Genomic DNA, 13256 nt, shown 5'->3' with positions numbered 1-13256 from the left:
GGCTTGTAAAGGTAGAGGATGAAAGGAATGTAGCAAAGTGTTGGGAAAATGTGGAGGACAACCTGATGCAACCTGCAAGAGAACAGCAAGCCAATGACACACAGCATAAAGCCAATGCAACACAGAAATGGTTTGAAGACAAAAGGTGAATGTTCTGGACTTTAAAAAGTGCTTCTTATGTTACAACACAATTGTTATTTAGCATTCTGTTTTCTCTCTCTAAAGTACTCAAGCTAATTGATACAACATAGTGAATATCTGTTCCAAAAATAAAAATTAAAGAAAAATAGCTGCATTAATTTCTGCAAAGGCAAGGACTCTCCGTGTGTACATTTCTCCTTTGTGGATGAAGTTTTTACATGTACTCTGGTCCACTGAAGTTGGTTTCCCTTATGTATAGCCATAGTCTGGGTAACCTGTGACCACCATATTTGGATATATGCTGGGATAATCCCCACTACTGAGTTACCAAAGAAAATTTTACCTAAAACTCAAACAATAAATGTCTTTAATATGTAACATGTCTTCTTTAGTGCACTTGTTATGATCACATTGTTTATTGGATATTTGTTAGAAATTTAAAGAATTCTCAAATGATTTGATGTATGAACAAGTCTTGGATCCACATGTAGTGATAGTTAAAAGAAAAAGAAAAAACATGAAAATCTGATTGACTACAGAGCAGAATAGAAGCTAAGAAACCAACAATTTCATGTTTGGCTGAAAAATGTCATGATGGTAATTATCTTAATGTCTCCAACATATTCTTTGTTTCTGTCTATGTCACAGTCTGTACACAAAAATCTGAACTTGAATTCTGATTTGGGCACAGGGAAAATATCTCAATGTTGCATGTCCAGATAATGGAATATGTAAATGAATGCCTTGAGTCCAGTACATGTCAATGAATTTCTTTGGGGTCTGTGAATTGGAATAAAATTCTGTCATGCTGATGAAAATGTAAATTGTGCCGTTGTTTGTGCTGGTTATGTTTCAGGGTCCAGATGAAAGCATGTTTCTATTGTAGTAACGTAGTGTTCAGTCCTTCTACATGTATACTACACATACTGACAGGTAATCCTACAAAGATCATCTTTCCTGTACGCTCCTCAAGGTTGTTTCCATAATGACATTGAGTATTCTGGTCCATTTGCGTTGGCTTTCTCTTATAAGGCTTGTCTGAAGGAGACCTGACCACACACAGAGAGACAGCTACCTTGGAATATTTGCTCTTCTCTACATCACCAATGGCACCCAAGTTCATTTCCATGAGTGATGAGGCCATCCTGCTGATCAACGGTCCTCTCGTCTTCCTGAACATCATTGCAAACATCTTCTACATATATTGTTTGATTTTCAGCAGACAGAGACTCAAGCAACCTTTACTGACACTACTTGGATTACTTGTCTGGTGTTCTGTTGTTTATTGCACTTCCTTAATTGCATTGTATTTTGTGTTACATGAACAGACAAGGTTCGAAGCGTTTCTTGTATTGTGGATGATTGTGCAGTACTATGCACACAACAGCATGACGTGTTATGCTTGGCTCAACTTCTACTACTACATCCAGATTGTCCCTGCACAGCGATCTCTTTGGATCTGGATGAAGAAGAACATCAGGTCTGTCATCTACGTGGCATTGGCTGTGGATACCATACTGTTGTTGTTCAACGGCACTGTTGACTTTCTAACTTCAGTTCTGCAAACTCCCACTTTTATCAATGATACATGGACTGGATATCTCAGTGATGAACTGCGTGTGACCAGAATTGTGAATTTCATCATCCTCAGATTGTATATCATTTTCTGTTTGTGTGTTATGATAGTTTCTAGCTTCTCCACGGCCTGTTACCTGCACAGACACATGAAGAGCATGGCACAGAGTAGCAGCAAATTCACCTCTCCAAGGATCCAAAGTCAGAGGAGAGTCACCATCACTGGCATCTTACAAGGCGTGCTTTACCTCCTCTATGACTCCTTCTATCTTATTGATTCGTTCACTTGGATGTTCTCATCACACTTTTACTTCAGCGCTTGGATTTTCATCACGGCCACCTCGCTGTATATATCAGGCACCACAGTCAACCTGGGCATCGGTCAGGTTATATTCAGGCAAAGGGCAGTCGATGTCTGGAAGGCCATCAAAGCCCTGTTTGGTGTTGGCATGGTAACTAATGATGTAAAATTGCACTCCAGCCAGCTGACATCAGGTGAAACAACTAATCCTGTAACCACTGTAGAAGTGTCACTGTGATATTGTGTGTATAAATACTGTAGTTTTCCATGCAACTATTTCTGTATAGTGAAAGGTTTAATTGTGTTGTGATTTATGCAGATTTTAAAAATGCATCTGCACACAGCATGACTGAACACAAAGGAATCCAGAGAATGTCAGCAAACATTTTTGTACTTGAACATGTGTTCTGTTGTAACCATTTCACTGCTGAGGAAAATAATCTGCACTACGTTAATAATGCACAATAAGTAAAAATGTGTACGATGTTTCCATCATGCTCACCGAGAATGTGGGGAAACATCTCACAACACAATAACATGTGACGTGTTGCAAGTCCACTTGAACATGCTAAAACACTGATACTGTAGTTCCGTGAGTGCTGAAAAGTCAACATGTGTGTGCCACTGCTTTGATTTGAAAATAATCTTCTTCTAGAATAAAGTCTTGATGAAACATGATGAGAACAAACCACTGAAGGATGCATAAAATTTGGTTCCTTGCCATTCCATGGTCTGTTGATTCTGTTGTTTTAGTCAGATGTGCTTATTTAAATAAAAAAAAAATTGCACAGCATTTTGTCTCCACTCTGGTTAATGAAACCATTCAGTTTAAAAAAAAACAAAAAAACATTTTCAATCTTTCAGTTCTTTTATGTTATTATTGACAAAGATTGTGTTATTCAACGCTGCAGTAGGCAGAAATCTTCGGTCCGATAAGATCAAAATTGAGCTTTTTGGCCACAAGACTAGAACAAACACTGAACATCATTAGGAACACACCATCCCGGGCAGCTGTGGCTCAGGTGGTAGAGCGGGTCGTCTGATGATCGAAGGTTCAGGTTCAGTTCCCGCTCTGTCCTAGTCATGTGCTGTTGTGTCCTTGGGCAAGACACTTTACCCACCTTGCCTCCAGTGCAGCTCCTCACACTGGTGTATGAATGTTGGTGGTGGTCGGAGGGGCCGTTTGGCGTGGATTGGCAGCCACGCTTCCGTCAGTCAGCCCAAGGGCAACAGGCCCTGGAAGGCTTGTAAAGGTAGAGGGTGAAATGAATGCAGCAAAATGTAGGGAAAACGTGGAGGACAACCTGATGCAGTCTGCAAGAGAACAGCACGACAATGACAAACAGCATAAAGCCAAAGCTACGCAGAAATGGTTTGAAGACAAAAGGTGAATGTTCTGGAGTGGCTAAGTCAGAGCCCAGACCTCAGTCCATCTGGGCATTTGTGGTTGGAGTTTAAAAAGCGCTGTTAATCTTAGTTGCTCTACAAGCTGACAGAGAAAAACAGCTGTTTTTCAAAGAAGAATGGGGGAAAATTGCAGATGTGCAGGGTTGACTGAGAAATTTCTACACAGGCTCAATGTTGTCATCAGGACGGTGCATTGATCTTTGTATTTTTAATTCCTTTGGACGACTGTGTTTTACCTTTGACATCAAAGAATCTGTTTGTAGATTCTTGCTTAAATAAAAGTCTAAATGAATTGACTTAGATTCAGTGTTGGAAAGTTAGAAAAGAGGGATACTTTTAATGGAAGTGAATGCTTTCTATAGGCACCGTACAAATGAAGGCAAACAGCAGACAGAGGGACACCCACCGTGATGAAATCATTTACACCCACATTTCATCTATGTTAGATAAGCTGTGTTATTTTCTGACTTGCTCCAGGCTAGTATCAGTGAAACTGAACTGTCCATACTATAAATTTCTCCAGTCATTTTGTTGAAATGGTTCCCTAATAGTGCTGTCTCTCTCCCTCTTATATTACAACACAATTGTTATTTAGCATTCTGATATTTTCTCTCTAAAGTGCTCAAGCTAATTGATAGTACATAGTAGATATCTGTTCCAAATCTAAGAAAAATGCAAGAACAACATCCACACTAGTTCCTGTACATTCCACCTTTGTGGATGAAGTTTTTACATGTACTCTGGTCCACTGAAATTGGTTTCCTGTATGTATAGCCATAGTCTTGGCAGCCTGTGGTTCACCACTATATTTGGATACATGCTGGGATAATCCCCACTTCTGAGTGACGAAAGAAAATGTTACCTCAAACTCAAACAATAAACATCTTTAATATGTAACATGTCTTCTTTAGTGCACTTGTTATGATCACATTGTTTATTGGATATTTGTTAGAAACTTAAAGAACTTTCTCAAATAATTTAATGTATGAACAAGTCTGAGATCCACGTGTCGTGATAGTGAAAAGAAAAAAAAAGGAAAATCTGACTGACTACAGAGCAGAACAGAAGCTAAGACGACAACAATTTTAAGTGTTAATTCAGCAGCCTGAAGTTGAAATGGGAGCTGAGAAAAGAAAAAAAAAATCATCATATAAACATGCATGCAGATCTGAAAAATGTCAGGTTGGTAATTATCTTAATGTCTCCAACATATTCTTTGTTTCTGTCTATGTCACAGTCTGTACACAAAAGTCTGAACTTGAATTCTGATTTGGGCACAGGGAAAATATCTCAATGTTGCATGTCCAGATAATGGAATATGTAAATGAATGCCTTGAGTCCAGTACATGTCAATGAATTTCTTTGGGGTCTGTGAATTGGAATAAAATTCTGTCATGCTGATGAAAACGTAAATTGTGCCGTTGTTTGTGCTGGTTATGTTTCAGGGTCCAGATGAAAGCATGTTTCTATTGTAGTAACGTAGTGTTCAGTCCTTCTACATGTATACTACACATACTGACAGGTAATCCTACAAAGATCATCTTTCCTGTACGCTCCTCAAGGTTGTTTCCATAATGACAATGAGTATTCTGGTCCATTTGCATTGGCTTTCTCTTATAAGGCTTGTCTGAAGGAGACCTGACCACACACAGAGAGACAGCTACCTTGGAATAGTTGCTCTTCTCTACATCACCAATGGCACCCAAGTTCATTTCCATGAGTGATGAGGCCATCCTGCTGATCAACGGTCCTCTCGTCTTCCTGAACATCATTGCAAACATCTTCTACATGTATTGTTTGATTTTCAGCAGACACAGACTCAAGCAACCTTTACTGACACTACTTGGATTACTTGTCTGGTGTTCTGTTGTTTATTGCACTTCCTTAATTGCATTGTATTTTGTGTTACATCAACAGACAAGGTTAAAAGCGTTTCTTGTGCCATGGATGATTGTGCAGTACTATGCACACAACAGCATGACGTGTTATGCTTGGCTCAACTTCTACTACTACATCCAGATTGTCCCTGCACAGCGATCTCTTTGGATCTGGATGAAGAAGAACATCAGGTCTGTCATCTACGTGGCATTGGCTGTGGATACCATACTGTTGTTGTTCAACAGCACTGTTGGTATTGTATCTTCATTGTTGCGTCGTACCACTTATATCAACGATACATGGACTGGACATGTCAATCATGAACTGCATGTGACAAACATTGTTAGTGTCATCATCCTCAGATTGTATATCGTTTTCTGTTTGTGTGTTATGATAGTTTCTAGCTTCTCCACAGTCTGTTACCTGCACAGACACATGAAGAGCATGGCACAGAGTAGCAGTAAATTCACCTCTCCAAGGATCCAAAGTCAGAGGAGAGTCACCATCACTGGCATCTTACAAGGCGTGCTTTACCTCCTCTATGACTCCTTCTATCTTATTGACTCATTCACTTGGATGTTCTCATCACACTTTTACTTCAGCGCTTGGATTTTCATCACGGCCACCTCGCTGTATATATCAGGCACCACAGTCAACCTGGGCATCGGTCAGGTTATATTCAGGCAAAGGGCAGTCGATGTCTGGAAGGCCACCAAAGCCCTGTTTGGTGTTGGCATGGTAACTAATGATGTAAAATTGCACTCCAGCCAGCTGACATCAGGTGAAACAACTAATCCTGTAACCACTGTAGAAGTGTCACTGTGATATTGTGTGTATAAATACTGTAGTTTTCCATGTAACTATTTCTGTGTAGTGACAGGTTTTATTGTGTTGTGATTTATGCGGATTTTAAAAATGCATCTGCACACAGCATGACTGAAAACAAAGAAAAGCAGAAAATGTAAGCAAACATTTTTTGTACTTGAACATGTGTTCTGTTGTAACCATTTCACTGCTGAGGAAAATAATCTGCACTACGTTAATAATGCACAATAAGTAAAAATGTGTACGATGTTTCCATCATGCTCACCGAGAATGTGGGGAAACATCTCACAACACAATAACATGTGACGTGTTGCAAGTCCACTAGAACATGCTAAAACACTGATACTGTAGTTCCGTGAGTGCTGAAAAGTCAACATGTGTGTGCCACTGCTTTGATTTGAAAATAATCTTCTTCTAGAATAAAGTCTTGATGAAACATGATGAGAACAAACCACTGAAGGATGCATAAAATTTGGTTCCTTGCCATTTCATGGTCTGTTGATTCTGTTGTTTTAGTCAGATGTGCTTATTTAAATAAAAAAAAATTGCACAGCATTTTGTCTCCACTCTGGTTAATGAAACCATTCAGTTAAAAAAAAACAAAAACATTTTCAATCTTTCAATTCTTTTATGTTATTATTGACAAAGATTGTGTTATTCAACGCTGCAGTAGGCAGAAATCTTCGGTCCGATAAGATCAAAATTGAGCTTTTTGGCCACAAGACTAGAACAAACACTGAACATCATTAGGAACACACCATCCCGGGCAGCTGTGGCTCAGGTGGTAGAGCGGGTCGTCTGATGATCGAAGGTTCAGGTTCAGTTCCCGCTCTGTCCTAGTCATGTGCTGTTGTGTCCTTGGGCAAGACACTTTACCCACCTTGCCTCCAGTGCAGCTCCTCACACTGGTGTATGAATGTTGGTGGTGGTCGGAGGGGCCGTTTGGCATGGATTGGCAGCCACGCTTCCGTCAGTCAACCCCAGGGCAACAGGCCCTGGAAGGCTTGTAAAGGTAGAGGGTGAAATGAATGCAGCAAAATGTAGGGAAAACGTGGAGGACAACCTGATGCAGTCTGCAAGAGAACAGCACGACAATGACAAACAGCATAAAGCCAAAGCTACGCAGAAATGGTTTGAAGACAAAAGGTGAATGTTCTGGAGTGGCTAAGTCAGAGCCCAGACCTCAGTCCATCTGGGCATTTGTGGTTGGAGTTTAAAAAGCGCTGTTAATCTTAGTTACTCTACAAGCTGACAGAGAAAAACAGCTGTTTTTCAAAGAAGAATGGGGGAAAATTGCAGATGTGCAGGGCTGACTGAGAAATTTCTACACAGGCTCAATGTTGTCATCAGGACGGTGCATTGATCTTTGTATTTTTAATTCCTTTGGACGACTGTGTTTTACCTTTGACATCAAAGAATCTGTTTGTAGATTCTTGCTTAAATAAAAGTCTAAATGAATTGACTTAGATTCAGTGTTGGAAAGTTAGAAAAGAGGGATACTTTTAATGGAAGTGAATGCTTTCTATAGGCACCGTACAAATGAAGGCAAACAGCAGACAGAGGGACACCCACTGTGATGAAATCATTTACACCCACATTTCATCTATGTTAGATAAGTTGTGTTATTTTCTGACTTGCTCCAGGCTAGTATCAGTGAAACTGAATGTTCCATACTATAAATTTCTCCAGTCATTTTGTTGAAATGGTTCCCTAATAGTGCTGTCTCTCTCCCTCTTATATTACAACACAATTGTTATTTAGCATTCTGATATTTTCTCTCTAAAGTGCTCAAGCTAATTGATAGTACATAGTAGATATCTGTTCCAAATCTAAGAAAAATGCAAGAACAACATCCACACTAGTTCCTGTACATTCCACCTTTGTGGATGAAGTTTTTACATGTACTCTGGTCCACTGAAGTTGGTTTCCCTTATGTATAGCCATAGTCTGGGTAACCTGTGACCACCATATTTGGATATATGCTGGGATAATCCCCACTACTGAGTTACCAAAGAAAATTTTACCTAAAACTCAAACAATAAATGTCTTTAATATGTAACATGTCTTCTTTAGTGCACTTGTTATGATCACATTGTTTATTGGATATTTGTTAGAAATTTAAAGAATTCTCAAATGATTTGATGTATGAACAAGTCTTGGATCCACATGTAGTGATAGTTAAAAGAAAAAGAAAAAACATGAAAATCTGATTGACTACAGAGCAGAATAGAAGCTAAGAAACCAACAATTTCATGTTCGGCTGAAAAATGTCATGATGGTAATTATCTTAATGTCTCCAACATATTCTTTGTTTCTGTCTATGTCACAGTCTGTACACAAAAATCTGAACTTGAATTCTGATTTGGGCACAGGGAAAATATCTCAATGTTGCATGTCCAGATAATGGAATATGTAAATGAATGCCTTGAGTCCAGTACATGTCAATGAATTTCTTTGGGGTCTGTGAAGTGGAATAAAGTTCTGTCATGCTGATGAAAACGTAAATTGTGCCGTTGTTTGTGCTGGTTATGTTTCAGGGTCCAGATGAAAGCATGTTTCTATTGTAGTAACGTAGTGTTCAGTCCTTCTACATGTATACTACACATACTGACAGGTAATCCTACAAAGATCATCTTTCCTGTACGCTCCTCAAGGTTGTTTCCATAATGACAATGAGTATTCTGGTCCATTTGCATTGGCTTTCTCTTATAAGGCTTGTCTGAAGGAGACCTGACCACACACAGAGAGACAGCTACCTTGGAATAGTTGCTCTTCTCTACATCACCAATGGCACCCAAGTTCATTTCCATGAGTGATGAGGCCATCCTGCTGATCAACGGTCCTCTCGTCTTCCTGAACATCATTGCAAACATCTTCTACATGTATTGTTTGATTTTCAGCAGACACAGACTCAAGCAACCTTTACTGACACTACTTGGATTACTTGTCTGGTGTTCTGTTGTTTATTGCACTTCCTTAATTGCAACGTATGTTACATTACACAAAGAGACAAGGTTCGAAGCGTTTCTTGTGCCATGGATGATTGTGCAGTACTATGCACACAACAGCATGACGTGTTATGCTTGGCTCAACTTCTACTACTACATCCAGATTGTCCCTGCACAGCGATCTCTTTGGATTTGGATGAAGAAGAACATCAGGTCTGTCATCTACGTGGCATTGGCTGTGGATACCATACTGTTGTTGTTCAACGGCACTGTTGACATTGTAGAGGCATTGTTGCTAAGTCCCTTTGATTTATATCTCACTTTCAACAACGACACATGGAGTGGACATTTCAATGATGAACTGCATGTGACAAGCCTTGTTAGTTTCTTCATCCTCAGATTGTACATCATTTTCTGTTTGTGTGTTATGATAGTTTCTAGCTTCTCCACAGTCTGTTACCTGCACAGACACATGAAGAGCATGGCACAGAGTAGCAGCAAATTCACCTCTCCAAGGATCCAAAGTCAGAGGAGAGTCACCATCACTGGCATCTTACAAGGCGTGTTTTACCTCGTCTATGACTCCTTCTATCTTATTGATTCGTTCACTTGGTTGTTCTCATCACACTTTTACTTTAGCGCTTGGATCACCTTCACGGCCACCTCGCTGTATATATCAGGCACCACAGTCAACCTGGGCATTGGTCAGGCTATATTCAGGCAAAGGGCAGTCGATGTCTGGAAGGCCATCAAAGCCCTGTTTGGTGTTGGCATGGTAACTAATGATGTAAAATTGCACTCCAGCCAGCTGACATCAGGTGAAACAACTAATCCCGTAACCACTGTAGAAGTGTCACTGTGATATTGTGTGTATAAATACTGTAGTTTTCCATGCAACTATTTCTGTGTAGTGAAAGGTTTAATTGTGTTGTGATTTATGCAGATTTTAAAAATGCATCTGCACACAGCATGACTGAACACAAAGGAATCCAGAGAATGTCAGCAAATATATTCTACATAACTTCTGATTGAACGGAATGAACCCCCACTCATGTTACACATGAAGTTCACTCTATTTGTCATGTGGAGGATTACTAAGTCTGTAAATCATCCGATGTCCTTATGTTGCCGAAAGAAATTTCCAATGCCTGATAAAATTTCTCAGATGACACCATCGGGTGTAGGTATTATCTCTTGTCATGATTCCATTGCAACATGCCATGCTAAAACACTGGATTACCCCTTTAGGAAACTGCTCTGTTTTGTTAACTCAGATTTGCAACTAACTAAATGTCCAACAGGATCAATTCTCATTGTAAAAAGTTGACTATTGACTATTGAAACCAATATGGTTTATTTGCATACTCCAATTTGCATGCAATGCAAATATCTTGAATTTGCCACATTGCACAGAGTTGGAGAGCACAAAAAGGGAAAAAGGCATTAGAACAGACACAGCAATGAAAATGAAGACAGATGAAAGGCATCATCTTTGAGCTGAATTGGGTTCTTCTCACAACAAGGACCGTGAACTTTAGAGAAAAAAAAGTTCTGGAGCTTACTGACAGATCTTCAGCAGTGAATTACAAGCTGACCAACACTACTGTATCTTCTTCGGTTTTAAAACGAGGATGGACTCTCTAACCTGCCCATTGATCAACTGGCCTTTTACCACTTTTAACATTGTGGCTAATGTCACTTACATCTTTTGCTTGGTCTGTCCACTTCATGGAGAAAAGATCAAGCAACCTCTGAAGCTTCTCCTGGCGTCCTTGAGTTGTAGTACAATTGCTTTTGTGGTATCAGGTATAACACTGTTTTATTCGAATAACTTGTGTTTCATACTTGCCTCTTTTGTGGTGTTTGTTTGCAATTTTTCCGCTAGTGTGACCTCCTCCACTGGACTGTCCTTCTTTTACTACACCCAGGTTGTACCTGCTCAAAGGCTTCTCTTCATTTTGATTAAGAAAAATATCAACGCCATCATCTTCTGCATTTTGCTTCTTGAAAAAATATTCGGTTTGTTTATTGCTGGTGTTATCATTAGAGAATATCTCATATTACCTAATCTAATTTTGGATGGTTTTAATAACAATGTAACAGCATATAAAGATATAGTATGTTTAGCAATAACTTCGCCTAAACCTTGGACAAATATGTATATCATTGCTACTACCATTCAGAAGGCGTCCTTCATTTTCTGTCTGTGTGTTATGGTCATGTCCAATGGTGCTACCGTGGTCTACCTGTACAGACACATGCGGCGAATGGTAGCAAATGGACAGTCCCTCTCCTGTCCACGCTTCAGCAGTCAGGTGAGAGTCACCATCACCGGCATCCTTCAGGGAGTCCTGTGTGTGTTCTGTGCTGTGTGGACTGCACTCCATTCTTTTACCAAGAACATTCCAGCTACATCCAGCAAAGTTTGTGCAGAGTTAACTGTCATCAACTTGTACATGGCAGGCACCACACTCTGCCTGGGAGCTGGTCAGGCTGTATTCAGGCAGAGAGTCGCAGACATCTGGACCAGAGCAGCTCAGAGCTGCAAAGCTCCTAAAGTACAGCAGTCAGAGCGAGGAGCCTGATTCAGAAGCTCAAACCAGACGACCAGGACATCTGTGACGCGGTCCAAGGACAATATCTTAAAAATTTGCATGGAATAAAGATTTCTCTGCAGGAGCTCAGTGACAAATATTATAAATATCTGTGGAAGTTAAGTTTAAACTGAGAATGCTGTGAAACAAACTGCTGTCTTTTATCATTCAATCCCTAGTCATGTATTGAGTAGCTTTTATTGTTAACTTAATCTCAGATGTATGCAAAAGATGTTCATGTTTTTATTTTGGTTGCTTGATCTCTGTTATATGCAACGACTGACAATTTAGTAGTTGGAATAGCTGATGTATTAAACTGAACACAATAAATTTTATTTTACGTCTGCTGTTTTCTGCTTCTTTGTTCTTTAGAAAGTGATAAGACATCTATTTCCAGTGTATTGTTTATTTAAAAAAAAAAACTCTAATAAAACTTTTTTTATAAGGTAATTTCACTTCTTTAAAGAGCTGCATGAGTTCTGATCCTTTCAAAATCTACAAAGTAAATAATTCAAAATTCATTCAGCTTGAAAATTTCAGTTCCCTTGCTGCTATAGAGATGTGTGTTAACTGCATTAGTTTGAAAGTTATCTTATGAGTTCAGAGAGTGTAAAACAAGTTGCATAAATGCAACATAGCAAGTTAAATCAAGTAACCACATAGACAGTAGTTACAGACAGACCTGCTTTCCTTTAACACTCAGTTTGCTGAGTGTCTTTTTCACTTATCACTGAGATCTTATAGAAGCAACTACTGAAGTGTTTCTGACCAAAGTTAGTGCAGTAAAGAAATACGTGAGGCGGCCGTGGTTACAGTAAGATTTAGTATTAATCTTTGTCAGGGTTAGAACTGCTGTAATTGTTATGAAAAAAACAACCATACATTAATTTAACATGAATTTAAAACACAGCAAGTTTTACCCAAGTCTGTTTTTTAGAACTACACTGAACTCTAGTCTCCAGGACATTTTAACTCTCTAACAATGCATCTTGGGAGATCTACTTACATGCTACTTTTGCTTCCTATGAACTTAATTTCACAGGTTGAGTGAACTCTTAGATGTTCATTCATTCAACTGCTCCTTTTAAGTCAAAATACGTGAAGCTATAAGAACTCATGTATGGCGTGAAAATAAAAAAAAAAACAACACAAATAGATATTTTAAGTTTAGTTAACTAGAAATTAGCATGACTCATATATTTACATTCATTAAACTGGAAAAGGTGGGTTGATTTGCCAGAATTTCTTTCTTTACCAACTAATTTTGCTGTCAAAATGTGAGATCAACTACAATTGTTTTCTGGAAGTTTTTGGTGACATTACCCTTAAATTTCTCTCTATCTATAATTTATTAACTGTATGTATTGTTAACACATAAGAAATTGTTTGTAAGACATCATAATGTAGCTATACACAAATATATATTGTTGTCATCAATATATGCATCAAAAACTAAAACTTTTCCTCACTTGTAATATTATAAAATACAGGCAGAAGACAAATTAAAGGAAAAAGTTGAATAAATGAAAAAAAGAAACATAACAAATGCCAATGATTACACACAAGTGCACATCTGATCACACATTC

General features: G+C 38.9%; 1 protein-coding gene across 1 annotated transcript; it reads left to right on the top strand.

Annotated features, from left to right (window-relative positions):
• Positions 1 to 10542: 10542 nt before the first annotated feature.
• LOC111568480 (uncharacterized) lies at positions 10543 to 11969 on the top strand. The gene has a single exon (XM_055015626.1). It carries the CDS (start codon positions 10707 to 10709, stop codon positions 11658 to 11660), a length of 954 nt encoding a protein of 317 aa, XP_054871601.1. The 5' UTR covers positions 10543 to 10706; the 3' UTR covers positions 11661 to 11969.
• Positions 11970 to 13256: the final 1287 nt, after the last annotated feature.

The sequence above is a fragment of the Amphiprion ocellaris genome, chromosome 11 (genome assembly GCF_022539595.1).
Source record: "Amphiprion ocellaris isolate individual 3 ecotype Okinawa chromosome 11, ASM2253959v1, whole genome shotgun sequence".
Lineage (NCBI taxonomy): Eukaryota > Metazoa > Chordata > Actinopteri > Pomacentridae > Amphiprion > Amphiprion ocellaris.
This window is presented reverse-complemented; position numbering and strand designations above follow the sequence as displayed.

Bases quoted from the DNA above. Each gene is read 5' to 3' on its own strand.
- LOC111568480 (XM_055015626.1), top strand. From the start codon at position 10,707: ATGGACTCTCTAACCTGCCCATTGATCAACTGGCCTTTTACCACTTTT.